Consider the following 27,811-nt stretch of genomic DNA (forward strand, 5'->3'; position numbering starts at 1 on the left):
TTTTTAAATAAACTCAGTTGTCGGTTCTATATTTTTAGCATTTCGTAGGTGTACACACAGGGTATTAACATATACCATAAATATACTTTAAAAGTCGTTTGCAATTAAATAGTATTTACAAATCTTTTGATACTCACAAATGGCATCTACACATCAATGGGTCATAGTAGGGGTAGGTACATAAATACATATATATATATTTATATAGTCTATTATAAATATAAAACAAACCTTAGTCGTCTAATAATTGGTCGTGAATGCATCAGGAGCACTCCTTAAATCTCTTTAAAGTCTAGGTCTAGATAATTGCATTAGTTTGTAACCCGTACACATAAAGTAAGTAACGCGTAAATCACACATTATAGTACACTCATAAAGATAACCCTAAGACTAAGTACATATATAATATAATATATAGAGAGTATATAGTATATAGAAAATCATCGTAGCGGAAGACTAGAAAGGTAACACTACTGGAAAGTTATCCGTAGACGTGTTGTTTTTTCTCAAACTGGGTTTCATTATCCTACAAATTCTTACTACTTAGCTATACCAAATTGCATCTATATAAAATTATATTAATTTCAGTTCTGGGATTTTGCACTCGCAGAACAACAGAAAAACCCATCGAGGGGTGGCTTCTCTGCTCTACAAAAACGATCTTATAGATCCACAAATTCTAACAGTTTCCGTTTGGGATGTTGATATTCAACCCTGTTCCGCTCTCCTATTGAGCGATATCGGTCTATATACACATTGATTTTATCTCTATTAACTTTGAACCGTATAAATCCTACGGGTTAAGTTTTCAAAAATCTTTCGAAAATTCCGGAGGTGTATCTATAAGGTCCATTATTCTTTCATTTTGATTTGTTATTCAAACCTCTTGAAGAACTTCAAGGAATAGAACCATCATACTCTACTGCATTAGATCCAGAGCATGCAGACTCTCCACGTCCGGATCAAAGTTGGCATCGCAAGTGGAAAGCCAGTCCCAGACCCGCCGTCGCACCATCGCCTGATCGATGGGGATGTCCAGACCATAGGTGGACATCATCCGCTTAAAGCGCAGCTTGTTCTCATCCCCGGATAGACGACCCTCCCGCTGGTTGAGGTAGATGCAGGAGTCCTGGTCGTGGTTGGTGGGCGAGATGAGCGTGGCCGACTTAGAGGTGGAGATGCGGCACTCCACCCAGCGGTCTTTCATGTACTTGGCCACCTCAGTGATCTTGCAGCGGTCCTCGGGATCGTGGCTCAGATACTTTCGGAAACAGCGCATAAGACGTGGCGAGAAGCGCCTAAAGTTGTCCGGCACTTTGGTCGTCTTACGCTGTTCGTATTTCATGAAGTTCGCATACGACTGATCCTTCACCCAGTCCGCGGATTGCCAGGGTGGATTACCGGTGAGGATGTTGTACAGCAGGATGCCAAACTGCCAGGAATCGCTGACGGGGAGGCACTGGAACCGTTCGTTCTTGATCAGTTCCAGCTGCTCCGGCGGCACACAGCTGGTCCACGTGTGCTTCACCTTGTGCACCAGCAAACCCTTCTTCGTGGTGGCTCCGAAGTCGCACAGCTTCACACGCGTGAAGTCCGGCGTGAATACCAGAATGTTCTCGATCTTCAGATCACGATGCACCAGGCTCTTGGAGTGCATGAATCCGAGGGCAGAGCTGAGCTGCTCGGAGATCAACTTGCAGGCGTTCTCGTGCAGACCATTGGGTCCGATGTTCGAGGCCAGATCTCCGTAGGGAGCGTGCTCCATAGCGAACACGTAGTAGTCCATTGTCTGGAAAGCCACCGCATAGGCGCTTAGGATGTGGTGGTGGTGCGACAGCTCGTAGTTGTAGTGGAACTCCTTCTGGAACTCCTTGATCGTGGTCAACTCGGCATGCACCGCCTTCAGGACCACCAAAGTGCTGGTCGGTCTGTGCCTGCACAGCAGGATCTTGGCGAAGCATCCCTCGGCCAGTGTCTTCTCGATATTGTACTGATCAGCAAAGGTCATCAAAGGGAGTTCCACGTCCGGAATGAGGTGGATCTGACCGCCATCGTTCTTGTCTGGCTTCTTGTAGATGCTGCTCCGACGGCTGACGGAGGCCGCTCCCGGCACCTCCAGTCGCCCGGTGCTGGTGCTGGTCGGCGTCAACGGAGTGCTGCAGCGCTTTTGGTTGTTGTGGTTGGTGCAGGTGCTGCTGTTGTTGTTGCTGTTGCGGCTGTTTGTGCTGCCGCCGTCGCCGAAGGAGCGGCGCAGCCGGAAGGAGAATGAGCGTTTCTCTGAAAGATCAAATAAATAATAAAAGTTAGATTTTAGATTTAAAAAATCAAGATTAAGCTTAGTGTAATACTAAAGATACTTAAGCCACTATCATAACCCTTGAACAGATTTTGACTATTCTGAGATAAAATTCCCTTTGACCTTTTTGGTAAAGTAACTAAGAAAGTAAACAAACCTCAAGGTTATGGAGACGAAAAAAGAAAAATCGATTTCAGCTGCATATGAAAATATTATTAGCATTGACCCTGCCCATGGCAACACCTCTTCCACCTGTTCACACCTCAAACACCACAACCAGAAACCACGTAGAACCCACCATCTAGTGTCACTTTGAGCTTCTTTAATTGGATTTATTTTTGGTTGTTTTGTTCGTTATGATTTATGGCCAGCGTTTGATGTGCTGCTTCGGTTGCTTTTATGTGTCCATTTGTTGTTCCACAATGCGAATTATTAATTTATCCACCAGCAGAACATAGAAAAGCGTTTTACAGCCCTCCCATATCGAAGGGGTTGTGGAAGGAGAAGGAGGAGGAATCACCCACGCCCACGCCCAAGCCAGTGAAAAAGACGATGTTGTCGCCAAATTGTCTGTGACAAAGTTAGTGCAGAATTTGCGTAGATCGGCGGGGTGGGCCGGGCTGTCTTCACTATGAGTTATATAGGGGCCGCGCAGCAAAGACGTCAGCAGTTAGTCACTGACTGACGATTGCTCCGATTTTTGGAATCCGCAATCTGCGTAGTGCCAGCCCCAGCACTCCTACCTCCGTTCGCTGATGGCATTTATAGCCAGGGAAATCGCGGAAAATCATTTGATTTGCAGCCGAATGGGACACAGCGAGACAGGCATCTATAGAATGCGTTAGCTGGAAAATCACACCAGGCGAGCCAAATCATATTCAAGCAAAACATTTATAGGGCGTGATGTGATTCTCACAATTTTCTCGCGAATCGTTTTTGACACTAAATTTTCATCTAAACTCAACGATCAAAATCTGGCCTCTTGCTCGTATTTCATTCGGTGTCACTGGGAGGACGGCGGACTGGTGAATTGGTAATTACATCTATTCAAAAATATTTCCTCTTAAGACAAATTACTAGCAGACTCAAAAGGAAAATACTTAAAGCTCTGGCATGCGAGAAATGCATTTTTGGTCGAAATCTTTACGAACGCTTCTCAAGGTGGAGGATGCCATGGGCATAAAATATAAATGGTTACGGGACAGCTTGTAAAATTTTGTTGATATACGATATTAAATGATCTGCTTAATTTCGCAAATCTATGTGGGACAGAAACGTGACAAATACGTTCTCCGCATATGTAAGCAGTTTAGCGATAATTAATAAGTCCTAAACTTATGGTTATGGCTTGGTTAATCGTATTTTTAAGATATATTTTAAGGGGTTTGAATACAGTAAATTAAGAATATGTGATTATCAAAAACAAAAAGTGCTGTTTAATATGTGGAGTAACTTTTAAAATTTATGTACTTAAGTACTTATTCTTCTATATTCTTGATCCACTACTATCCACGCCTGTCTGTCTGCTCGTTGAGACTAGTCTTTGAACTTTCGTTTATTTATATGTTTTATCATACTTTTTAGCTTAGGTTCATATATCCATCATGGTTTTTTATTCCATAGCATAACTTCTGGAAGCACTGACTAATATAAAAAGCAAACATGACTCTTCGTTGAGCCCATTAACCCCCGGAAAAAAGTGCCATCAGTTTGAAGAGTAAATTTGGCAGCCACAAGTCAAAGTTTTAGGCGGTTCTTTTCAGTTTCTTTCCCAGGCAATTTCTATTTCCGTTCCAGAAGTGATTGGCTTGTGGCCAGAGGTGGGTAGTGCCCAACCGCAGAGACAGATCCCTAAACAACACAAACTTGTTGGCCAGCTACAAGTTAAGGGGAAACTAATTATAAATCGTTGGAAACTATCAAGCAGACGTTCAAGAGCCCCAGCGACTTGCGTGTGGCCATAAATCAAACTTTCACTTTTTTCTCATTAGAATGCCCCTCCCCCTCCTCACACATCCTGGCACACTCAATTCAAATGATATGGCCATTTCATCTTGATATTCTCAATTGCGGTCGAAACACTTGGCTTGCCAAAAATAGCAGACCAAACAAATGAGCCAAAAAAGGGTCAGCAGGCATTCTCAAAGATGCATCTCGTCGGGCTAAATATATAACATGGAAGTCAGAATATCCGTGAAAATCATCTGCCTTCGCGGCCTCAGCCAAGGGGAGTCGTGTAAACAGTGGCTCAAAATAAACAAACACCCCTGTGGACCGGTCGGCCCAAGTGAAATGTGAAATGTGAAATGCAATTGCAACAAAGCCGCCAGGAGACTCGACCTGCCAAAGGAAAAACATTTTTTTGGCGATAGAAGAATATTTTTGGTCATCACGATAGTCGAACAGCAGATGCACTCCAAGGGTGTACATTTCAAATATTAAAGTTTGTATTAACTTATTGTAAATCATTAATTTATATCCAATAAAAACTTAAATATGTTTAGAATACCTTCAAAGGCATAAACATAGGTTTATAAGAAGTTTAGACGTTCTTAAATAACTCTACAAGATGAAAACTCCAACTTTAAGCTTCTTAAAAGTTGACTTCCATTCTGATAAATCCATATCGTAAGGCTTTGACAGAATAGATTCAAAAGAAATGGTAATTGTATTGATTTTCTTAAGAAACATCTTTCTTTGAATATTTATTTTTTAATGATATTCCCGCCTCCAAAGCTTTTAAGGAGCACTCGAGGGCTTCCAGAGAATCGATATGCTCGCCTTGGCCACCGCGCAGAAGAGATTCGCCAGCAGGCAGCATCCAACTCTCGTATGAGTGACTGACAAAATGCCGTTTCGGCTGCCATACTCGCACCCGTGCGCCCCGTCCACCACGGTCTCCTCCTCCGCCAGTCAGTCCAACAGCGATTTGTGTCCCGGTTCTCCCGCCTGCTTGGCAACCCGCCCGACACTGTGCGCGACTTTGGGGGCATTGCTGACGTCAATCGGCAAGTCGTTGTCGGTCGGCGTGCCACATACAGGCACAGATATAGCCCCACTCACAGGCCAACGAGGCTGCCTCTGGGTCTCCATTGGATTGTAAGTTTCCTATTATTACAAAATAAATGCAAACACTTTTAGACCAGCGCCATCCAGCCAGCCAGCCATGATGAATTGCCCGGGCAGCCTGGGGTAGGGCAGGGCATCGGCACCGGCAGTCTGGAGACGAGAGACCAGAGTCTAGGGACTGAGACCAGAGACCAGAGACCATCGACCGGCCAATCCCCCTCTTTTACGCTCACCAGCCCCTCCTAATCGAGTATTTTAAACAATTGATCCAAACTGATTGCCCAATCAGTGCCCCCTCTTTGATGTGGGTGGAAAACTTAAGTTGATTTCCAGGACCTACGCCAACTTGAAAAAGTCGGAATGGCTTTTACGTGCTGTGTTCATAGGGTTGGGGGGACCTACGACAATCTGTTGCCGTGCTTCCATTTCCCAGGAAAATTCAATTTCTTCATATCTCTCTCGGTGTTCGGCACTTTTTTGTATACCTAATGACTGTTTACACAAACGCAAGAAATTGGGTCAAGAAAGTTCTATTACAATATACAAAATGTAATTTTGTGGATTTTTTCAAACGCAAGAAGAGAGCCAATACTTCTATTGATTTTCATAGAGATTTTAATGTTTAAGATTAATGTTACCCTTGCTTATATCCGAGAAGTAGAAGCAATTAAATGAGATATGAATATGAAAAGGATTTAAGTTATAAATTAGCGTAAAAGGAAACCATTTTTTACTATGTTAATGAATAATCTTATCACTCGCGAATCGGCGGGGAACGTAAGAGGTGTTTTTCCAAATATTTATTTTAAGGCTTGTCCAACACTTGCTCACTCCCTGTTGAACAAGTTTTCGTAAGCAGAATATAACATATTATATTATACAACAATTCAATAAAAATTAACGACTTGAAAGAAAATTTCCGCTGCGCCCACAAAACCAGAGCAGAGGCAACAAAAACCAAAATAAACAAAAAAGAAATAAAATAAAATATATATAGGTTTTTAATGTGCACAGCAAAACAACGAAAACCAAAATTAAATAAATAATACTAAGAGATCTTTTTTATATGTCTGGATGGATCCTACGTCTTAGAGAACGAATGACTTTTGATACGAATGATGCGAATTTTGTATATTTTCTTGTACGAGTATTTATAAAACACGTTTAAATCTGTTCAATTTGCTATTGCTTTCCCCTTTCCTTTTCGGCCACGGAGTGTATTTTTAGAAAAGTAGGCGTGTTTCCGCCCCTCCCCAGTCCTCGAGATATTGATATATGGCAGCACTCTAGAAGACTACCAGCCCGAGGCAGCTGCTCTTGGAAATTTGCGCACATGACCAGCACGAGCGGCAGGTGGTAAGTGGCAAGTGGCAAGTGGCAAGTGGCAAGTGGTAACTGATGATGCCGAAAAAAGGTTGCCAGGTCAGGATGAAAGGCTGACAAAAGCCGGCACCTTCTCCAAGGCACCTTCATTCTGAGTGGCGCTTGACAGGCGGCTGGCTAGCTGTGGCCAAAGAGCATTTCTGGCTGAACAGTGAGTGGCGAAAGTCACCGCCCACGGCAAAGTTTCCATAATTTATTTTAATAGTTCCGCCTTTACGATTTATTTAATTTGCTCGCCTTTATTTCACATTATATCTGTAAGTATATATATTCGTGGAAAATAAATGCCTATAAATAGGCTCCTGTGAGGCGAACAAATCTGTAATTACGCGCAAACCAAAATGAATGAAAACCAATGGCCAGAAAAAACTGAGCACGTCGTGTAAAAAAATCATGTAGCTGACAGTTTTCAAGGTAAGGTCAAGGCAAGTGCCTGCGTAAGATCATTTATCAAGCCCCCGGTTGATTCGGAGAAATCTTGGAAGAATGTTGAAAAATGAATAATGTGCAATTGGGCAGACCCTATAAATAATATCTTAAAAGTTTGCCCCTTCCGAAGGTAAGCTATACAGCTTAAACCGATGTGGGCCATTGGGCGGTTGGTGGCCAAAGAGAAACAGTTTAAAAACTAAAGAAAATAAATATGTTTCGAAAGTATTCTGCGGAGGAGGCTAGGGGTTAAACAATGGCTGTTTAATATCTCTCATGTGGTCGTGGGTCTGTAATATGTGTTCGCGGAACACTCAAAACGCTCGTAAATAATTGTAAGTAATGCTAATAATAATATTTGCATAGCCAGCTGAGTGGGGAAATTCTCTAGGCCAACAGGACCTGACGTCAACTTAAAGTTGCGATGAGTGAAATATTGGTATTAGAAGAGTTTTCCTTGTTCTCAGGAAGCGGATATTAGGAATGGAAATTGTTCGCTGATTAATTGTCTGCTATTTGATTTGTTTATCCTAAAGATTGGGCAATAAATTTCCAATTCAGCAGGTCGCCTTCTTCGAATGATAGGCGGGATTCCAAATTGACCTATTTGGGATTGATTAATGTATGGCCTGGCGTTAGAAAACTTTCAGAGCATTGAAATTTATGAAAAACTCAACTGATTAGATACAGCTGCTGGCACTCAATGGATTTTCATGGACTCGAAATGTTAAATTTATAACAACAGTGGTCACACTTTTCATTGCAATTTTTCAACCAAAATTGAATGCACTCAGACACTCGGTAAACAAACAAAATGTCATGCCATGCACTCAAATTGTTTTTTGTTCTTAATAAAATTAAACGAAAATCACCCAAAGAAGTAAGAAAAACGGGGGAAAAACATTTTCTAGACGAGACAAAAACAAAAACATTTCCAGGGAAAGCTCAATGGCAAAAACATCATCACGTGTATCTAGTATAAACATAAACACCGCGTCTAGACTATATCCGAAAACTGGTGGAAACTGACTTCTTTAAAGTGATTATAAAATCAATAACCAGAGGATTGCATTCGATAAGCTCTCACATCGTTCGAGTTCCAAAATAAGACATGATCGAATAATGTTCTTTAAAAAGACACATTAATTAGGGAAATAATATGGAGGTTCAATCAAAATGTTAGACCACATTCGATTACCCACACAGATAGAGCCCAATCTGCGTAAAATATTTTCCATTTATATAAGAGACATTTATTGGCCCGACCAAATAGACGATTCATGTGATGTTTGAGCGGCTAAAGCGTAGCAAAATTAATAATTTATTAAATACTACACACGTATATCCGTCCGTATATTTTCACAAATGAAAATAAAAATGCTTTCTTCGTTCGTCAGGAATACAGAGGATGAGAGGAGAAAGCGTTCACAGTGGTTCCCACGCATTTCACTAAGCCTTTCTCTTTAAAAAATATTCCAATGCCATATATGAATGCTCTTCTTATCCTCTGCTTTTGATGGTAGTTTTAATTCCATGAAGTAAGTTTTAAGTGTATTAATAAAGTTATTAAAACTAAGATATGATAGTAAAAGGTTTTATATTAAACAGTAAAGCGCTTTCTCTAGTAACTTTCTTTTTATTAAGACATTTGTTGTATGATTCCTTGTTTTGCAGTCCCTTATTTTAAGTTACCTGTGAGTTTTACTTCAATTTGACATTCATTTGTCTCTCATAATTTACTCTACAAAACAGTCCTTAAATGTCTGCGTCCAGGTGTAGTCTCTTAAGCTGGAAGCTATTCAAAATAGAGGGACAACGTAGGTCGGTCTACGGAATGGAAACCTGAAGGGATCATCGACTTGACAATGCCTGATGAGGAGCAACCCGTCGTCCAGCAACTGTCCAATGGAAACAATGGGATCTACACGTGCCCTGTTTGAGTGGAATATCCTAAGGCAGAGGTGGCCACCGTGGGCTGCCGTGCCTTCTGTAAGAAAGGACTGACTGATGCTTTGAGTCGTTAAAAAATTTCCCCATTTTGCAGGGAAAACGTGACTTATTTTATTCGCATAAATATCTAATGTTGAGCTGCCTTTATAATGTAAAGTTCCTTTTCAATTAAGTTTATATAAATACGAATAAGGCTGGTTGCGTTTTCCTGGCAAACTGAACAGATTTTAGATCATCGCAAACCGTTGGCCAGACCTTTCTTGCAAAAGATGTGGCCGCCATCAGTGGCCATCTCCACCTCAGGTCAGGTATTCCCTGCAATTAGTATTGCCTTGCACCAGACAACAATCAGAGGTACTATAAACTTATCAAATCTTCATTGCGCTCATTACGAGTTCTTACAGTTTTTAAGTACATATTTTTATTGCGTGTCAATGGCAAAAAGCGCGTCACAAACGCACGGAGCACAGAAACAGTTGGTCGAGAAAACCTGTGCAGTCCGCCTTTCTCGCAGATGGATGGAGATGTATCTTCGGCGGGGATTGGGAATGCCTACACATATATGTATATTTTGTATCTTTTGGTTAGCCATAATATTTCTCACGCCGACAGCAGACGGCACGACCTTGTCCGGCGGCTCAACGCGTAGAAAGCGAAAGATGCGGACAGTGGAAGATCAAATGGGAATGAAATAAAGCAAACCAAGCCACTGGGGCCATTCCACTTAAGTGCATTGTGAAAATATATATATTTTTAATAAGAAATTCTAATATAAATAGAATAATTATTATCTAAAGATATATTAAACATAAGAATTAATGTCCATTATATATTTAGCTAGGCATATTGAGATATTTCCAACATCGTATTTATTTCTTTAACCCTAAATAAAGGTATTTCTATGATGTTTATAAGCAAAAATATATCTTACACTTTCGAATTCAGCATCTCATAATGATAAAATGTAAGATTTCTGTTCTCGAAAGGTTCAATGCACCTTCTGCTCTTAATGTGAACACAATTAAAAAGCATTTGTAATTTCCCGCGATAATTAATTGCACATTAGGCTATTGGTGTTGAGAAAACACATCTTGAGGGCACACTAGAAGCACTTGTCAGGTCCAAAATAGCCGAAACACATTACACCAAAGAAGACATCGCGCATACGAAGCGTGTGCCGCTTTGGCAATTAAAAGTCCGAAATCGTAAACAATGTTCAGCCGTGATGTGCAAAAATGTGGATATTTCTTTAAAAAAAATCTTTCGCTATATCTTTTAACAACTCGTATCGAAAATACAAAATTTAATGCATCAGGATTGTTGGACTTTTACGGGTTTTTTAACTGCGGACAGCGGATTAGAGCCATGTGTTGGCCAAAAAATATGAATTCCTCAATTGGCGATGTTTAATTATTCTCTAAGGTATTACATTCCATCAAAATGTATTTTCAGACTTTTACTTTTCACCTTACCATTTACATTTGACAGCCGTCAATATTTTCAACACATTTTTCCAATTAGGGCGCATTAAAAATGCGAACACTTCGCGCACTCTGCGTTCACATGTTTAATTTTGTTTATTTGAGTGATATTGAAAAATCTTTTGGGGATGAGCAATGCCCAATGTTTGACTTGCTCGAGTTCAAATTTCCTTCCATATTGCTACAGATACAATATTAAATATTCTTTGGGCCAGCCTGAGTAACCACATTCACTGCCTGTATCTAAAATTGTTGAAGGCGGCAATTGGCTTCGCACTTCATTAATGATGCCGCGTCGACGCTTCATTGCCCAACAAAACAGAAAAACAAAAAACAACAAAATTACGCATTTAAAAAGAAATTCTCGTACATATCAACGGATTTTCTTGTGTGCACACAAAGATACTTTAGGTGGCTCTTGGAAAAATCATCGGCATTGCAATATTTGGCTAATTTAATTTCCGTTTCAATGCAATCCGAAAGCCAAAAATGCTCAAAATTCGAATCAATCAAAGAATTTCTCTCGCCGCTTCACTGATTTTAATCGCTTCTCCTAGCCGCCCTAAGAATTATATATTTTGTTTATTTTTATTTCGCTATCACATGTTATTCATCAATTGGGAAGCCGACTTTTTTTTACGTACATGTTTTTGGCAGACAAATATATTTTAAATTGATCTCAGTGAAATATTAATTCTCCATAAGTAGACATTGGTCTTCATCTGATCTTAATTAGAGGAGATTTTTCATCGATTCTTAGAGAACGCCAAATCGATGCCAAACAAATTAGTTCAACCTTAAAGATCTAATTGGCCACTGACGAAAGAGATGAGCATCAAAATTGATGGCCGAAATCAGCCGGCCAGTAGACCCCATAGGGACTAACACATCTAGTCTGCCTTGATGGCAGCTCTATGAGATATCCACAGACATTCAGGCAGTTTGAACACATTCAACATACACACACACACGTAGTCTATAAACAAAATGGAAAACAAAGTTCAACCGTTGTTGGAACCCAAATCAGAAGCCAACAGATTTCTTTGCAAAATGGAACATGAGGAGCCCCATCTGACGCAACAGCTCAAGAAGCACTACGAGCTGGAGGCGGAGGTTTTGGGACTCCTTGTGAGTCTAGAGAAACAATATGGGGAATACTATGATCGGTATCAGTGCGAAATGATTGCCCAGAGGACACTCATCGAACGGATCTGGCTGCTGACCCAGCGCTATCTGATCCTGATCAGTTCTGAACAGAGCTGTCGGTATCCCGAGGTTTATACCTTATCCACAGAGGAGGCGATTATCAATGAGTACGAGGAGAAACTAGAGGTAGTGCGAGCCTCCAAGTAAGTAGCCTAGACTGTCAGAATATCTTAATAATAATAATTAGTTTAAAGAATGTTAAATCTATTCTTTGAGCAAATCAGACATTATAATAATATCATTCTCTTAGCAATACCTTGAAGAATTCCTTGATGGAAATAAATCAGACTTGCAAAAAGTTCTATGCTGCCTACGATCAACTGGACAAGACCCAGGAGACCCCGTTCATCATGGGCGATAGCCTTCATAGGAGCATCAAGTACCACAAGATTATGGCCGTCGATATATTCAACTATTTGTACGCAACGGTCCTGAAACTGAAGTGCTACATGCACCAGCTGGATCCGGTGAATCTGGAGAGTGTCGAGGACTACCGCGAGTTGCTCCAAAACGAATCCCTGATGGAAGAGTTCGACGAGTATCTGAAGGGTCACTTCGTCTACTGCAAGTGCCTAAAACCTATTCAAACTTGCCCCTATTCTGAAGCTAAAGTGTTCCCACAAAAACCTAGTAAATTTAAAGTACGTCAGTCGCGCTTAATTAAGTCAAAACATTTAGTGAGACAATAAATGGAAGCCGTCTAATATAAAACCTATGTATATTTATTGGAGTGCCACGGCTGCTTATACAAGTAATCAATATTAACGAACGTCCCATTAACATTTGTGGGGTTCTATTACCAATAAACAGAAGCCCTAAAAGGAGCCATTATTCTCGGCAATTGACTTCTGAGAAAGCTATTTTGGGTCCCCTAAGCATTTAGCTTGTAGCAGGACAACAACTGGGGATCTGCGCTAGGGTGCAGCTCCTCCAAGTGCTGCTCGAATTCCTCCAAGTTGAAATTGTTTATCTTGCAGTAGGGACAGCGAATAAGCGTCGGATATTTTCCGGACTGCACCTCCGCTTCCGTGTAGAACAGAGCCATGCTGGCTGGAGTGAGGATGCAGCGCATCGCGTGGTCAAACTTGTGTGCCTCGGTGGTCACGTCGAGGGCATAGCAGCCGTTGCACAGGTTGAACTCATCCAAACAGGACAGGCAGTGGAACCGGCGACCCGGAAAATTGTTACGTTGGCAGCCACAGCAGGTGATGCCCATGTGGCGGTTGGATTCGTCTCTGCATGGAATCTAATTAGCTTGATTTTGAACTTCGTTTTTGGAGGAGCACTTACTTATCGCTTTGCATTTTGCTGTATATTCACAAAAAAAGTTAAGTATCGTCAAAGCCACGCGGAGTACAAAAGGTAGAAAATGTTAAAAAAAAATGAAGACAGTATTTGCTAGAAAGGCAGGTGTTTTCCAGACGTTTTAGGAAGTGCTTGTCATTGGAAGAAAGTCATTTCAATGATGTATTGGTGCTAACTTTTTTCAATATCGATATGCCAGCTTTAGAAGTCCTTGTGACATATCGGTTTAACAACACTATAAATTAGCCCAGTTTGTAGAGTCTTTCGTTTTAGCTTTTTCGTATTGAAATCCCGAGAAACTTAACTTTTTGCAAAAAGAAGCATGACAAATCGGACTTAAGAGTTGACCTATCGATAACTCTTTATTTACAAATAGCTCTTTCGTTTAAGCTTAGTATGTGGCCAGATCTCTTTGTAAGTTATAAAATACCAAAAATACTCAAAACTTAGACGAGCTGAGGGAATGATATTCATTAAGTTGAAAACAAAAAGTATTACCAAGAATATAAAACTATGAAAATGAAAAATAAGTGGCTTAGTCAAGAGACTCAAACCAATCTGAAATTGAAAAAGCCCAAGGGCAAGAAGATATTTTACAAATGACCTTTGTTCAATCGTTACATTTTCGTGCCGGGCATAATGTTGCATTACCATGAAGACACAGGGTCATATCTGTTATCTATGGTTTTATTCACCCCTGAACTTTTAGCAAAGCCAGCAAGAAATGTCCTTCGAGGATGTTTCAGTGCCGAGCAGCATGCCCCATCATGTGCTGAAGCGTGTTTAATGCGATTCGCTCAGGCACAAGTCACATCCCGAGGATGGCATTCAAAAAGGCAAGTCCTGGCCGCAGGTGGCACTTGAGTATGCAACTGTCGTGTGGGGCTCATCACAATGAACCCATTGAGGCAGAAGGGCCCGGCACTCTGCCCCACCGAGATGGTGGGAGATGGCAATCAGAGCGCATTTGTGGGCGCACCCGAAAGGACACTGGATTGTGAACTACGGATTGCCGGCCTCAAGGATACCGCTCAAAAGCCAAAGCCACCTGGCTAATGACCGGCTACAACACCCACATACACATGTACATACATACATATTATTATGAGCGTTGAAAATCAAAATCTCGTGCGTCATTCGATTATGAGTTTAGGGTCTATCCCCAGCCATCTAATTTATTTTATACATTTTGGATAAACAAAATTCATAGCATTTCAGCGGGCAGGCCGGGCAGACCATGTTTATGATAATGACGTCGTTGTCATTTGTCGCTGGCTCTCCTCCTTTTTTTTTATATTTTTGGGCTGGTGTTGAAAGCAGATCCAAGTGGTATTCCATGTGGGTTGATTGCTCTCTTTGGTCTGTTGCTACTCGATTTATTTTTAGCCAGGATAATTGAAAAGCAACCAACACAGAAAAACAGCAGGACAAAATGGAAATGTGTGGGGCGTCGACAAGGGGACTGACTCCCACATCCTGTTCGATTGAAAAGAATCTCGGCAGTGTTGTGTGAGGTCTTTCAGAAGGATTATTTACATAAATATAGGTTGAATCACAGCTGAGCCCGGCTCGTGTGGAGTTGGCCTGGGCAAACAAAGCATAATCGGATTGGATGACAATCAAAGAACAAAATTGTGCAACTGTTTGTTAACTAACCATTGGCAATTATGGTACTCAGATGAGCAACTGCCTCAGCCTCAAGAAGACTTGGGAGATTGATTTAGCAAAGGTTCAAGTTAAAAGTAACAACTAACTTAAAATGTTTTCGACTAACAAAAAAAATAATTAACATAGATATATTATTTTGGTTAGATTTGTCCATTTGATCAAATTTATATCATACAAACCATAAATTGAAAAGCTTAATAAATGATAAAGTTTTTGTTCGATTTAAAAACACATTTAAAAAATATGTCGTTTTTCAAAAGTTAGAATAAAAAAAAACAAAGAAATTTCAACTAAAACCAGAAATAAATAAAGATCAGTGGGAAAATATTATTTTAAACATAAATCTTCTAATTCTGCTTTTCTAAAAACGATCTAAAGTTGACAGAACAGCATTAATATCAGCATATAGCTGTCCTTAATTTACTTTTACTCACCGATAGTGCCCATTTTTAGCAATTTGTTCTTGTTGATCAGTTATCCAAAACAACGATCCGTAATCCTCTTTTGTACTTTTAAAGTGTCGGTATATCGAATATACCGATAATCACCGATTCCAGTCGTGTCTTCTTGGCCAAATGAAACGTCAAAAAAGCTGCGATCACACTTATAAAGTCACATTGCAAATGGCAAAATTCGCTGATAATTGACTAGTTTTTGGGTAAACAATATCGCTTTGTAATTTTGTTTTTGTTTCGCAATTTCCAGCGTAAGGTGGAAATTCAAGGTTGCTTCACAATTAGAAATAAGTTGGCAGAACAAGATGAATGGGATATTTTAGTTGACTTGTTTATTTTTCTCGATTCGCCTCAGTTTTCTTTATTTTTCGCGAACAGATACTAAGTAGCGGGCAGTATAGTCGCAAAGAATAATGGCAACAATAAAAATACACAAAACACAAGCAGCGAAAGACGCGACAGAAATCAACGCAGAAATCGCGGCACTTTCACGTCTACACGTCAGGAGTTTTCCGTTATGAATGATTTCCCATTTCCCAGACGGTTCGGTTTTTATATTTGCATGGACAACCGAAGGCGTTCGTCGGCAACTTTAGCTTTTAAGCTCTTGAGGAACACTTTTCAAAAATGTGTTGTACTTTGAAAACCATTTATTTTATTTTGAATAAATATTCGAACCTTTCCAGCTAAATTTAAGACAGGACATTAATATCAAAAAAATAACTTTTGAAATAAAAATATGATTTTTATATCAAAATTAGAAAGTTCTATTTCAAGTTCTATATTAAATGTTTTATGTTACCTTAAATATATTTAAAATTACTTAAAATATTTCAAATATTGCCTTTTTTATTTCTCTCTTAAATATTTTTAATTTTGTTCTCTTTCTTTGACGCTTTGTCTCTGATTCTCTGCCACCAATTTCCATGTTGGAGAAAAGCTTCTTTGGCCGGCGGGGAAAAGCTTTCATATTTGTTGCTGGCCGTAGTAGTCTTCGTTCACGGAGGCCACTGAATGAGTTTGCCTTGAGTTCAACGCATCCTGGCGAAAGTTTTTTATGATGCCCAGGACCGGATTCGGGGAGTTTTAAGAAATAATTTAAGGTTGCACTTATGTGTTATCTTCCAATTTTAAATATTCTGAAGGGCTGCATTGAGATGGTTTCTGCTTTAAACATGATGTTGTATAAAGGAAAGGAGGAAGCTTAAGTCGTGCCTTACTTAGCCGATATTTACATACAGTCTCCCTTATAAGCCCTTATAACTTTAATGTCTTATTTACTAAACCTAAGAGTCAAAATGTCTAATACAGTATAGATCGACAAGACCTAATACGTATTACATTGTTTTCCACATATAAAATATCCTCTAAATAGTTATAAATAAACTTTAAAAACATAGCAAGGGCCTAAATTACTATTTCTAATTTCATCTCAGTTGTAATTATAGTCACTTAAGAGATATAAATCAATACAAGAGATCATTTAATCAGCGTTGAAGTTAATAACACATATTTAAGCACTTTAAACCACCACTTTATTTTAAGTATTGCATTAGAAACGAAAAAGAGTTATTATAAAGTCTAGAATGCAGTACATTTTTATAGAAAGGTTTTCCAATAAATAAGCTAACAAGGTGTTACCATTCTCATTGCAAGAAGTTCTTGATTATTTATTAAAAATGATTAAATCAAACAGAATCCGATATGATCTCTCATTTCTTCTACTATTTATGCCAACCATTGTTATTTAAAGTTTACAAATAAATAACTTTAAGCCTATCATTTCGTCTTGTCAAACTCCCTGACCCAAATCTGCTGGAATTCTTAAGCGGGTCCTCCTCCAAAGTAAATAAACTTAATCTGGCGCATTACCTCAAATTACCAGGCCATAACCCGTTCCGGATATCACCCCGCCCCGGCTAAAATTAATTACCGCCCCAGTTGCAAGAACAACTGTCTTGGCAAGCGAACCAGCCACGAGAGGCTAAATACCAGGCAAATTTTTAATGCGATGCAAATAAAGTAGACAAAGGAGAGGCGGTCTCTTAACTTGGTCGGCACGCAAGGACACCGTAGGCTGGTATCCATCCGACTCCTGTCGAAGGTGTTGCCGTGTCCTGGGCGTCCCACTGACAACAACTTTGCCGCAACTCTGTCAAAAACCCGTGCCAAAACCGCTACGAATCAAGTTTTGCGGCTGAATTGTCCTTGAACCAGATACCCTTTAAGATACAGAGGGGGAGGAGGAAACTGACTCCGACCCAACCACATGGCTCTGACGTAAGGCCTCCGGGTAACCCCAACATAACCCAATAATCGCTCAGTCCCCGCTCTGATTGTGGTGGCAGTTAACTTGATTATTTTACAAATAATTGAAAAGTTTCCCTTTTCCTCGCCATTGCGAAAATTGCGCAGACAAGCAGCAGTACATCCATCAAGCAGTCCAACCCACCTCCTCTTCTTGCCCATTCACATACACATCCACAACGACTCTTTCGGCCCTAGGTTCCACTCGCCCTGACGTAGGCAACGCTCTTCCCAGTGACGACAACGCCGGCGATGACACCAACACCAAACAACGGCGATGACGACGACACCCACTGCTCCGTGGAACCGGAGAAAACAAACAGGTATCGTGCAAAAACATCATTCACATGACGAGGATTATTCGGTGCCGAGGAGCATATGTTTCGTTTAGGGCCTGAAAACGACGGGAAAGGTATGGGATTGGTCGCACACTTTCAAAGAAATAATAATAATTAATACTATTGAATAAACAAAAATATTCCTTAAAATAATATAAAATAGTCAACATTATACTTAAAGCTTAAATTGGATATTATACATAAAAATACTTCAGGTAAATTTATTTACTTTGTTTTATCACAACATCTAACCTAGATGCATTTTTCAAGCGTTATATTATCACACATTAAAGGTGCGTTTGAAAATCATATTTCTGAAGGTCATTTTTATGTCACCCAACATTGCCAGGTAACCAGCACAAACCCCCATTCCCATTCGACCTAACCCAACGTAAAAAGTGCAAAAGCTATGCTCCAAAACTACAACACGAATATGGTATGCAATGGTATGTGTGGAGTCAGTTCTGATTTTCAATTTCTATTTTCTAATTTAACAAATCAAAAAATATGAAACATATTTTTAAAATAAAGGCGTTACTGAAATAAATACATTTAATAAGAATAATTTTATTGATGAGGCAATTGGAACCCAAATGTTTTTGATAAGAGTCGCCAAAAAGTATGATATTATAATATTCAAATTTCATATATGCATGTGTGAACATACATATGTACATACATATGTGTACACAATATGCAGGCGTCTTTATGAACTGTTCTTCCTTTATCTTTTTCTATCTTAAGCTAATTTCTTCATGAATTGGTGACATTTGCTGATCGTGCGAACAGGACACACATAGTGTTCGCTTGCATGAACTTTATGCAAAAGTAAGGGAGAGAAATACATTGCTTACAACTGCATAAGTGTGTATAGATATGTTAGTGTGACCACCTGCTGCAAATATAATATTATAACATTTTATTAAATAATTTAAACATTTGAAAATTCTTAGAGAAGCCTTCAACAATGTAATATGGAAAAGAGCGTTTAATATAATTTAAATTCTTCTTTAATTTTTCAAAACTACCAAAAACACTCCTTAAATTAAGTTCATGGAACTTCTCGAATGCAAAGACCGGAACATGGCTTTGAGTGTCTTACCGAGTGTGGAATCCCGGACAAAGGCAAAGGCTAAGCCCAGGAAGCAACCAAGTTGAGCATGTACCTATTAATAGAGTCGTTGCCGAAGTGAACTTGTGAACTTTTTTCTGGCTCAATGGTTGCCAGGGAGCTCCGCGAATTAACAACCCACTCACCCAGTGGCCCAGTCCGAGTGCCAAGTGCTGGAATTTAGTCGGCTGGCGAGGCTTCCGCCATGCAGACGCGTCCGAGCAGTGAACCGCATCGCAGCAGAGATCAGGATGCGAATAGGGACAGGGATGGGGTTCAGCCCCAGAAGTGCGCCAGTGCAACATTGGCCAAGAAGCCAATTACCCCACCGGCTGCACCACCGCCCACGCCGGCCAACAGGGTGGTGCCACCATTGACGGTCCCCATAATCCAGCTAACGCCAGCCCAAAGTGAGAGCCCTGCAAAGGTGGGACTACCAACCACGACGAAGGATTCATCCATCACCCTTCCCGACACGAGTAACAAGGAGAACCAGCCTGCAAAGGCTCCGCCCCCAACCAAATCATGCCCTTTGGGTGCACCCACCAACTACGTGGCTAGACGCACTTGGATTACCACCGAGAGGATGAACGAACTGAGGCGGAAGGCCCAGGAGGCCGCCAAGCAGAATAAGATCTTTACCATCCGCGGTTGCTTTAACTCTGTGAGAAACGCTCTCCTGACGAGGGGCTGGGTGGAAAAGTTGGACGTGCACCGAAAAGTGATGCCGGCGGGACAGATGACCTACGAGGATCTCACCCAGCGACTGCCCAAGAGGAAGGCAGGGGAAACACGGCGGCAATATGTGCAGAAGTGCGAAAGGAACATCATGTCCCGATTCCTGGAACATATGCCTGTGGACTTTCTCTGGACGAACCGGAAAGAGAAGTGCGACTACATCGACCAGGCCAAGAACCCCGGCATGACCATAAACAAATTCCATCGGGCACCGTTCACCTCGAAGGAGGGCTTATGTAGTCAGCTGCGAGACTTCCACTGGTTCTTCGAGGAAGGTACCGCCGAGATGTACTTCCCGAGGTGCTACAACGTCTGGAGTCCGGAGGAACTGGGCGAGTTCATCGAGAACTTCAAGCTGACCGCTTGTGTGGCTTTTCTGAGAGCCATGCTCTGCAAGTACCACAAGCAGGGCTCCGAGGCAGTCTTCTCTTGCAGTGGCAAAATCCCCTACTCCTCGATAGATTTTGCTTACAAGCGCCTGGTGGAGTTCCTTGACAGCTGCCAGCACAACGACATTGACTTTGAGGATCCGCCCAAGATATGGGAGCACGACTGGGACGCCTTTCTCTTCCAGCACCAGCAGCTGGTTAACGAAGACGGGCGGATTCAGCACGATGGTGGCCAGCGGCTGGATCCGATGGTCAAGAGCTGCCTATCGCTGGTGGACAAGATGAAGATCCATTGGCCGCAATACAGCCTGGATGGTTATCAAAATCTGTGGATAGTCAAGCCAGCCAATAAGTGTCGCGGTAGGGGTATCATCCTCATGGATAACCTCAAGAAAATACTGGGCGTAGTTAACCCGTCGATTGCCTCCAAGAGCCGCTATGTGGTGCAGAAGTATATAGGTATGTAAATCTAAAGGAGCTCGAAACTAGTGAGTATAGTTTTCCTCCTCGAGGATCTGAAATTTGTAGGTGGTTGGCAAAGAAAAGTAGTTATGTGTCAGAAAATGGGTCCCCTATATAAGCGATAATTGGAAAATCCAAAAAAAATGGTATTCACTTATAGTTTCAAGAAAGATAAAGAAATATAATTCCGTGTGTTATTTTTATGTTTCAAGTAAGGTCTAGTATCCATTCTATGAAACATTCTTATAGTTATGTAAAATGTATATCAAATGCCAAAACATTTTTAAGTCCTAAACTTATTTCTGAACTAAAACTTTCTTTTGCAAAACTGTATGCTCAACTAGATCCGAAATTTACATTTACCAATCGATAGTGACTAAAGCATCTTAAGTGCAGACCTAAAACATTTCAAGTCCTTCGAGTAAACGATATAAACAAACACACGGAAACTAGGTCGTAAATCAGGACGGTGCCAAAGTTGTTGTTCGAGCTGCTGTTCTTTGCTTTGTGTGGGCCCCATTTTCAGGGCAGGCCCAGAATGTCAGAATGTTGGGGTATCCACACGCACCCACATAGGTTCCTACATACAATATACATACTTACACTCGTATATCCTGTAAGAGCCGTTTGGCTCCCAGGCCTACATAAATGCATAAATATTTGGCCTAAAAACGCAATCATTGCTTTTGCCGCTGTCGTTGTCGTGCTCCTTTCCTGGCAGCAATCACAATTTGCTTTACGGCGTCTGTCTGCCTCGTGAATTGCAACAGGTTTGCCCAAGAATTGATTTTTAATCCAACCGTAAATGCCTTTTGTTTGTTGTTTGTTGGGAATTAAGATAGTCAATATAGAAATGGAATTGCAAAGAAATGCATGTGGAGAAAGTGGAAGGAATCACTCCTATTGTTACTTTACTTGACTTGTCTTAAATATGTATGCTTTTATTTCCTGTTTACTTTGTTGGATATTGCATTAATATAACAATATTCTTATTACTACTGTTTGTAGGAAGTTAAGATTGTCAATACAGAAATGGTTTAATTACCAAATTTATTTAAATACGATTAATACATCGACAAAGAAAAGTCATTGTATTTCGTTGATTTATTTATTTTGTATTTCCAGAACGGCCATTGATCCTGTTCCAAACCAAATTCGATATACGACAGTGGTTTCTCATAACCAACACCCAGGTAAATCAGCTACCTTCCATCAGCTGCAAGTAGCCAATCATAATCCGTTCTATTCCCTCACTCCCCAGCCCCTGGTGGTATGGTTCTACCGGGAGAGCTACCTGCGCTTCAGCTCGCAGGAGTACAGCCTGAGCAACCACCACGAATCTGTGCACCTAACCAACTACGCCATTCAGAAGAAGTACACCAACGGGAAGCGGGACAAGCGACTGCCAAGTGAGAACATGTGGGACTGCTACTCTTTCCAGGCTTATCTACGCCAAATTGGCAAGTACAACATGTGGCTGGAGCGGATCTTCCCTGGAATGCGGAAGGCCATCGTGGGCTGCATGCTTGCATCCCAGGAGAACATGGACAGACGGCCAAACACCTTCGAACTCTTTGGTGCCGACTTTATGATCTGCGAGAACTTCTACCCCTGGCTGATAGAGATCAACTCCAGTCCGGACTTGGGAGCTACCACCAGTGTGACAGCACGTATGTGCCCGCAATGCTTGGAGGATGTCGTCAAGGGTGAGTCCAAGGAAGGGGATAAAGTTAAATCATATTAAACATGTCAACCCTTTGCAGTTGTTATTGATCGCCGCACAGATCCTAAGGCGGACATGGGCAACTTTGAGCTGGCATACCGCCAGGTGGTGCCACCCACTCCCGCTTACATGGGCCTTAACCTTTTCGTAAAAGGCAAGCAGGTACTGCAAAAGGTGAACCATGGAAGTGGCCATGGTCACTACTACTACCAGCAGAGAAAGGAGCGCTCGCTGGCCACCAGCAGCGTTTACCGCCAGCGTTCGGCCATCATTCATCCGGCGACGAGTATTTCTCGTATCCACCGCGCCATGCCCACCTTTAATGCCACCGAGTATATGGAGAAGTACATGGTAGAGCCCCTGAGCAGCAGCCGAAGCAGCCTATGCAGTCAGCAGCTACAAAAGTCGCCTTCAGTGGCTGCTGTCCTCACGGCTCCTCCAACGGGATCACCGAGTCCCTTTATCCTCAATAAGGCCGGCCGCTCCATCACCCAGCTCCTCAGTGCCTCCCACAAACGCAATACGGCAGGTTCTCTTCCGGGTGAACCCATCCCTAGCACCGCATTACCACCCAAGCGGCAGCGTAGCTGTGGACCCCGTCTTAGTTCCACGAATCCAGTGGAGAGTTCAGAGAAAAAGTTCAAGATCCTGATTAAAAACTATTCTGCCACCGGAAATGAGCCTCTGCATGATGCGCGGCAGGAAGCGGCTTTTGTGTCCACTGCTCCGGTGATTAGCGAGCGTAAATGGCGAAGTCTGCGCAACATTGCAGCCACAACGGTCAGCTCCTCCAACTCTGCATCCCGATCCAAAGGAGTGCCCTTGCCTGCTCCCACTTTGCCCACGCGCCGCATTAGTCGCACCAAATCCGAGATCGACAGCACTATTGGGTGCATTGGCAAAACATTTGGACGGAAGTCAAATGGACCACGGCTACCTGTTAGTATATCCGTGCAGGCATTGCATCGAGGAGAGCCCATAGTGGCGGCTTTAAAGCAGGCTACCAGCGAACTTCAGCTCTCCCAGGCTCAGATGATGAGTCCGCGAACCGCATTGGCCAACAAGCTGAACAGTTCCACGCTAACGGTGCCCACGCCAGCACTTCCGGTAGGCTAAGACATTAGATATTGCTTTTGATTGGTCACTAAAAACTAAGCCTCTTGCCTTTCCATGAAATAATATAAATAAATACCAATTACCTGACCTTGGAGGGACTTCGTTTTCCCTGTGAATAGGCTGCCGTTTGTATTTAGACAAAACAATGTTTAAAAACGTTAATTGTTATAGGGTGAAAAATATTACTATATGTAAAAAAATATTTGTTTAATTATTAGAATTAATATTATTATCTTGAAACATCTACGTTAATTTAATTTGTAAAGTTTAATATCCATAATATTCTCTTAAATATATTCAAAATTCTAGTCATAAACTAATTAATATTACCATTTTATTGTATTTGAGAAAATTTTAATTAGATTAATATTTTAGTAAACTGAGATAGTTATGTTTAAATTAAAAAATTACTAATACGATGCCTTTAAAATCAAATATTAAATAGGTCTGCATTTAATTCAATTAATAATCAAGTAGCAGGACGAATGATTATACATATTTTAACAAGAGTTTAATCGAAAAATCTTTATAAAAACTAGTGGATGTTATTGTATTCTATTAAATGTTTTAGCTATTCAATAAATTTAAATCAATTTGGGAATTGGTGGTAAAAGTATGGCTGATCGGGAAATTTATCTTGGGAAATCGTAGCTAGTAGTCGTTAAAGGTCTTTACATTTTAAGGCAGATGCTAAACCATTCCTTTTTATAATAACTAATGAATGATATTAGTTTAACTCACTTTTCATAGTTTTGGAAGTTTAGACCACACAGTTTTGGAGATAACTTACTGCATTTTAATAAAACTCATTCAGTTTTCCGATATATATCCTAACACAAAGATAATACTAATAAAGTAAGAAAGGGAAGTAAAATAAATATTAAATATTCTTACTTATTTAGTAAACTTTTTTATTACAAGTTTTAAAAAACTAGTTCTGTATTTATTATTACTTTGGAGCGGTATATTGAAGTGCCAGGTTCTCGCGAGCTGTTGGGTTCAGAATAACCTTAGGTTGCAAGTTTTGTGACGAGGGATGCATGGAGGACACGCTTGAATTTTCCGCTGAGGTCCCATGTTTCTGTGAAGAGAAGAAAGAAAAAATAAAAGTTCCAATTAAAACTCTTAAACTAAACTTGAATATACCATACCTTCTTTTTTGAGATCTTGGCATTGGAGGTCTTTACAATTTTAGCTGGAGCTTCCTTGGCCTTTTCCATTTTTTTGCTGGTAGAAGTCTTCACGTTGTTCAAAATCTTCCGAAATAGCCGCGTCCTGGGACTATTACGGGGTCTAGGCATGTTCTCGAAAATGGTCATCTGTTTGCCATTCAGTTCGAGCGGCTTGCCGTCGGCTCCCTTGTTGATGCTGTAGTTAACTTCAAAGGCCAGCTCAAAGAGCCCGGTGGCGGCAGTGGGGTTCTTAGGAAGATCAACCACCACACGGATGCAGTCCTTTAGGACCATCGGACATATCCTGGCGGTGATCTCAGTGGATGGCGAGAGATCCGGTGTCGAGTTGATCTCGATCAAAATAGGATTGTAGTGCTCATCGATCATGAAATCGCAACCATACAACTCGAAGGCATTTTGTAACAGCTCTGTCTCGTCTAAGCTGGCCATCACTACTGCCACCAGATTCTGCTTGAATCCGTTGTACGTCTTGGACCACGACCCATCCGGGGCACCCATTTGGCGTAGGTAAGCCTTGAATTGGTCCAGGGACCACATGTTGCTCTTCGGCAGCCGAGAGTCCCTGTTGCTCTTGTTCTTGTACCGCTTCTGCACCGAGTTGTTAGTCAAATGGATGGACTCTCGCAAGTCGTCCATGGTGAACTCCTGAGAGCTGAAGCGTAGATAGCAGTCCCGGTACGTCCAGATGCTCACCTTAGAGTCGGTGATGCACAGCAGCATATACTGCCGGATATCGAACTTGGTGCGGTATATTAGCAAGGGTCGCTCTGGCAAAAGAAGAAAGGGAGAAAATCGATAAATATTATGAGGGCTAACCTTTTATGTGCTAGAAAACCAACTTGTTAGCCACGATAGCCCCACTCACCTATGTACTTCTGGACGATGTATTTCTTATTCTGGTTGTTGGATGTCCACTGAAGAATGTCGTCCAGGGAGCTGCGGATGACGATGCCGATGCCGCGCGATTGGTATCCAGGTTTAAGGATCCACAAGTTGCGGCAGCCATCCCACCGGTAGTCCGAGCGAAGGGACTCGATCTGATCGAGATATAACCCAGCCAATCGAGCGTACTCCGTCATCACCTTCTCGCTGACCTTGAACTTGGCATTGGACTTGAGCACATCGGTAGACTGAACCATGAAGGTCTGGTTCTCAACAATCTCCGCAGGCGTTGGCGGCTTGATTCGAGCGTCGTCCAAGGAGTAGTGCTCTGCGTTGCGTACCATCCTCTTCACCTTCCCGAGGGCAAAGTCCAAGGTAGTGCTGGATATAGTGCCATGATCACTGATGAGTTCCGATGGTTGGTGCTCCCTCACGTAGCGCAGTAGGGAACGGGCCTGCGTCTGCTGGTAGTCCTCTATGAAGGCCATGCGCTCCTCCAGATTGTTCCCTCCCAGGCGGTAGAAACGCGGATAGCTCATCCCGCAGACACCGTCCTCGCGATACCAACGCTCCTGCTCGGCGCAGCCCACTAGACCCACCTTGGTGGAAAAGTCTAGGAACTGGCTGCGGCGCACCCGGTTTCGGAAGGGTCTCACCTCGGCGCACAGGTCGCGCTGGCCCTTACCCTGCCAGATGAAGAAGGCCGGGAAGTGGTTGATCATCTTGGAGATGATCACCGTCTCGTAGTCGTTGCCCCGCCGGGCGTGCTCTAGCAAAGCGTCTTCGGACATGCTCTGCAACTTGGAGTGACGGGAGGCCGGCAGCTTCTCAAGCCAGCCCCTTCGCATCAGAGCCCGTCTCACCGTGTGATAGTTTCCGTATACAGTGAAGATCCGCCGGTTTCGATAGGCATCGATTACGCGGGTTCGGTAGACATTGCGCATCTGACGCTTCTGGGCTTCCTGCGAACTGGGCGAACTGGTACTGGCGGTCCTGGATGGCGGATTGACGGCTCGTGCGCGGGCCAGCAGATTGTTAATACTCTCGGGACGGTATTGACTGGCCGCACCGACCCCACCCAGGGAGCTAGAGTTAAGACCACCAAGCGCTCCGAAGGTCGAGCCAAAGTGACTTCCATAAGAAGTGTTGTTGTTATGGCTACTCAGCGGCTTGTTCACAGAGCACTGCTTGCACAGCTGGACCAGCTCTGCGTCCAGGTTGTGGATTAGCGACTGGATCTTCGAGACAGGGTTGTAATAGCTGTTGCGACTCCCGGTGAATCCGGTCGGCGTGTGGCTCTGGGTGGTCATACTGCTGGCTTCTGCTCCTGTTCTCCCCCCTCAACTCAGTAGATGATTGTTCTTTCCCTTCACCCGGTTCAGTAACCCCTTCAATATCCGTGTCCTAAGCTGGCCTTGTCCAGGGCTGTTCTTGTCCCTTCTCCCGAAAAGGGCGAGTGATTGTTGAGTCGGCTAGTTGCCAAAGCAGCCGGTTGTTCCGTGCTATTAACGTGGAATTTTGAAGCAGGAGCCAAACAGTTTCTAACAGTATCGCATGTACTAACGAAATGTCTTGATTGACTTAAAAAACATTTCTTCTTCGCATAGACAACAAAATTTGAGACCAAAAAAAAAAAGAGGAAACCTTTGACGAAACGAATGTGAAACTGAAATGAACGCATTGAAATCAAAGCATGCTGTTGCCTGTCCCAACTCTATAAAGTGATCAAAATATATGTACATATTTGCGGTGATTAGATGGAAAATTGCTTTAGTCCAATCTACACTACAAATGTTGCCAAGAGCAATTCCATCTTTCAGTTCCTCAGATTAACATGCTCTTTGATCAAGCTGTAAGTTGCAAGACACCAGTCGAGCTAATGACCCCTTCCCTATATAACCCTCTTAAAAATAGTCATTATATTAAAGCATGTTTGGTTTGCTTTTTTTGTAATAAATTTTAATTTGTAGTTATATTTTCTTCATTTGTTTTTGTGGTTTGCTGGTTTCCTTTTTTCAAATATATATGGTACATATAAAAAACTCCTAACCGGAATTTTTACCTAATTTGCTTGTATTGCATTCAATTTTCATGTTCACAATATTGTATAAATATATTTACATAAGTGTAAGGTAATCAATTTTATATTTAGGTTATGCATTTAGTTTAGTTACGCTCGGTTTTTATTTTTAAACTCTTCCTTTTGTGGAATTTTCAACAAAAGTCAACAATTAAACCAATCCTGTTTTTAAATTAACTTAGATATTGTGGATTAGTAGTTAGTCAATTAAGGTTACACATCGTAAATAT

At 41.7% G+C, this 27,811-nt stretch overlaps 5 protein-coding genes across 5 annotated transcripts; 2 read left to right on the plus strand and 3 right to left on the minus strand.

The window, feature by feature from the left end:
* On the minus strand, positions 1-15,318 carry LOC108107152 (serine/threonine-protein kinase meng-po). The gene is made up of 2 exons (XM_017214561.2): positions 15,222-15,318; positions 1-2,277 (listed from the first exon to the last, which is right to left on the minus strand). The coding sequence occupies exons 1-2, from the start codon at positions 15,232-15,234 to the stop codon at positions 920-922; spliced, it is 1,371 nt and encodes a 456-aa protein (XP_017070050.1). The 5' UTR covers positions 15,235-15,318; the 3' UTR covers positions 1-919.
* On the plus strand, positions 11,541-12,525 carry LOC108107153. Its single transcript, XM_017214562.2, is given in 3 exon segments — positions 11,541-11,957; positions 12,065-12,407; positions 12,409-12,525. Coding segments are annotated over 3 exon segments (771 nt in total). The 5' UTR covers positions 11,541-11,595; the 3' UTR covers positions 12,475-12,525.
* LOC108107154 (E3 ubiquitin-protein ligase KCMF1-like) lies at positions 12,522-13,245 on the minus strand. Its single transcript, XM_017214563.2, has 2 exons — positions 13,105-13,245; positions 12,522-13,049 (listed from the first exon to the last, which is right to left on the minus strand). The coding sequence occupies exons 1-2, from the start codon at positions 13,116-13,118 to the stop codon at positions 12,686-12,688; spliced, it is 378 nt and encodes a 125-aa protein (XP_017070052.1). The 5' UTR covers positions 13,119-13,245; the 3' UTR covers positions 12,522-12,685.
* A 3,885-nt stretch (positions 15,319-19,203) lies between the features above and the next one.
* Positions 19,204-23,426, plus strand: LOC108106909 (tubulin glycylase 3A). The gene is made up of 4 exons (XM_017214160.2): positions 19,204-20,584; positions 21,713-21,780; positions 21,849-22,293; positions 22,351-23,426. The coding sequence occupies exons 1-4, from the start codon at positions 19,204-19,206 to the stop codon at positions 23,424-23,426; spliced, it is 2,970 nt and encodes a 989-aa protein (XP_017069649.2).
* An 890-nt stretch (positions 23,427-24,316) lies between these two features.
* LOC108106862 (tubulin glycylase 3B) lies at positions 24,317-27,144 on the minus strand. Its single transcript, XM_017214106.2, has 3 exons — positions 25,485-27,144; positions 24,578-25,386; positions 24,317-24,507 (listed from the first exon to the last, which is right to left on the minus strand). The coding sequence occupies exons 1-3, from the start codon at positions 26,809-26,811 to the stop codon at positions 24,376-24,378; spliced, it is 2,268 nt and encodes a 755-aa protein (XP_017069595.2). The 5' UTR covers positions 26,812-27,144; the 3' UTR covers positions 24,317-24,375.
* Between the last annotated feature and the right edge of the window lie 667 nt (positions 27,145-27,811).

Source organism: Drosophila eugracilis, unplaced genomic scaffold (assembly GCF_018153835.1).
Source record: "Drosophila eugracilis isolate 14026-0451.02 unplaced genomic scaffold, ASM1815383v1 contig_764, whole genome shotgun sequence".
NCBI classification, from domain to species: Eukaryota; Metazoa; Arthropoda; class Insecta; order Diptera; family Drosophilidae; genus Drosophila; species Drosophila eugracilis.

What these genes read in the sequence shown, in the direction of transcription:
- LOC108106909 (XM_017214160.2), top strand. Translation starts at nt 19,204, where the DNA reads ATGCAGACGCGTCCGAGCAGTGAACCGCATCGCAGCAGAGATCAGGAT. An exon ending in TGTGGTGCAGAAGTATATAG is followed by an intron (nt 20,585 to 21,712) that starts GTATGTAAATCT and finishes TTGTATTTCCAG; the next exon opens with AACGGCCATTGATCCTGTTC. An exon ending in TTCTCATAACCAACACCCAG is followed by an intron (nt 21,781 to 21,848) that starts GTAAATCAGCTA and finishes CTCACTCCCCAG; the next exon opens with CCCCTGGTGGTATGGTTCTA.
- LOC108106862 (XM_017214106.2), bottom strand. Translation starts at nt 26,811, where the DNA reads ATGACCACCCAGAGCCACACGCCGACCGGATTCACCGGGAGTCGCAAC. An exon ending in CATCGTCCAGAAGTACATAG is followed by an intron (nt 25,387 to 25,484) that starts GTGAGTGGGGCT and finishes TTCTTTTGCCAG; the next exon opens with AGCGACCCTTGCTAATATAC. An exon ending in CCAAGATCTCAAAAAAGAAG is followed by an intron (nt 24,508 to 24,577) that starts GTATGGTATATT and finishes TTCTCTTCACAG; the next exon opens with AAACATGGGACCTCAGCGGA.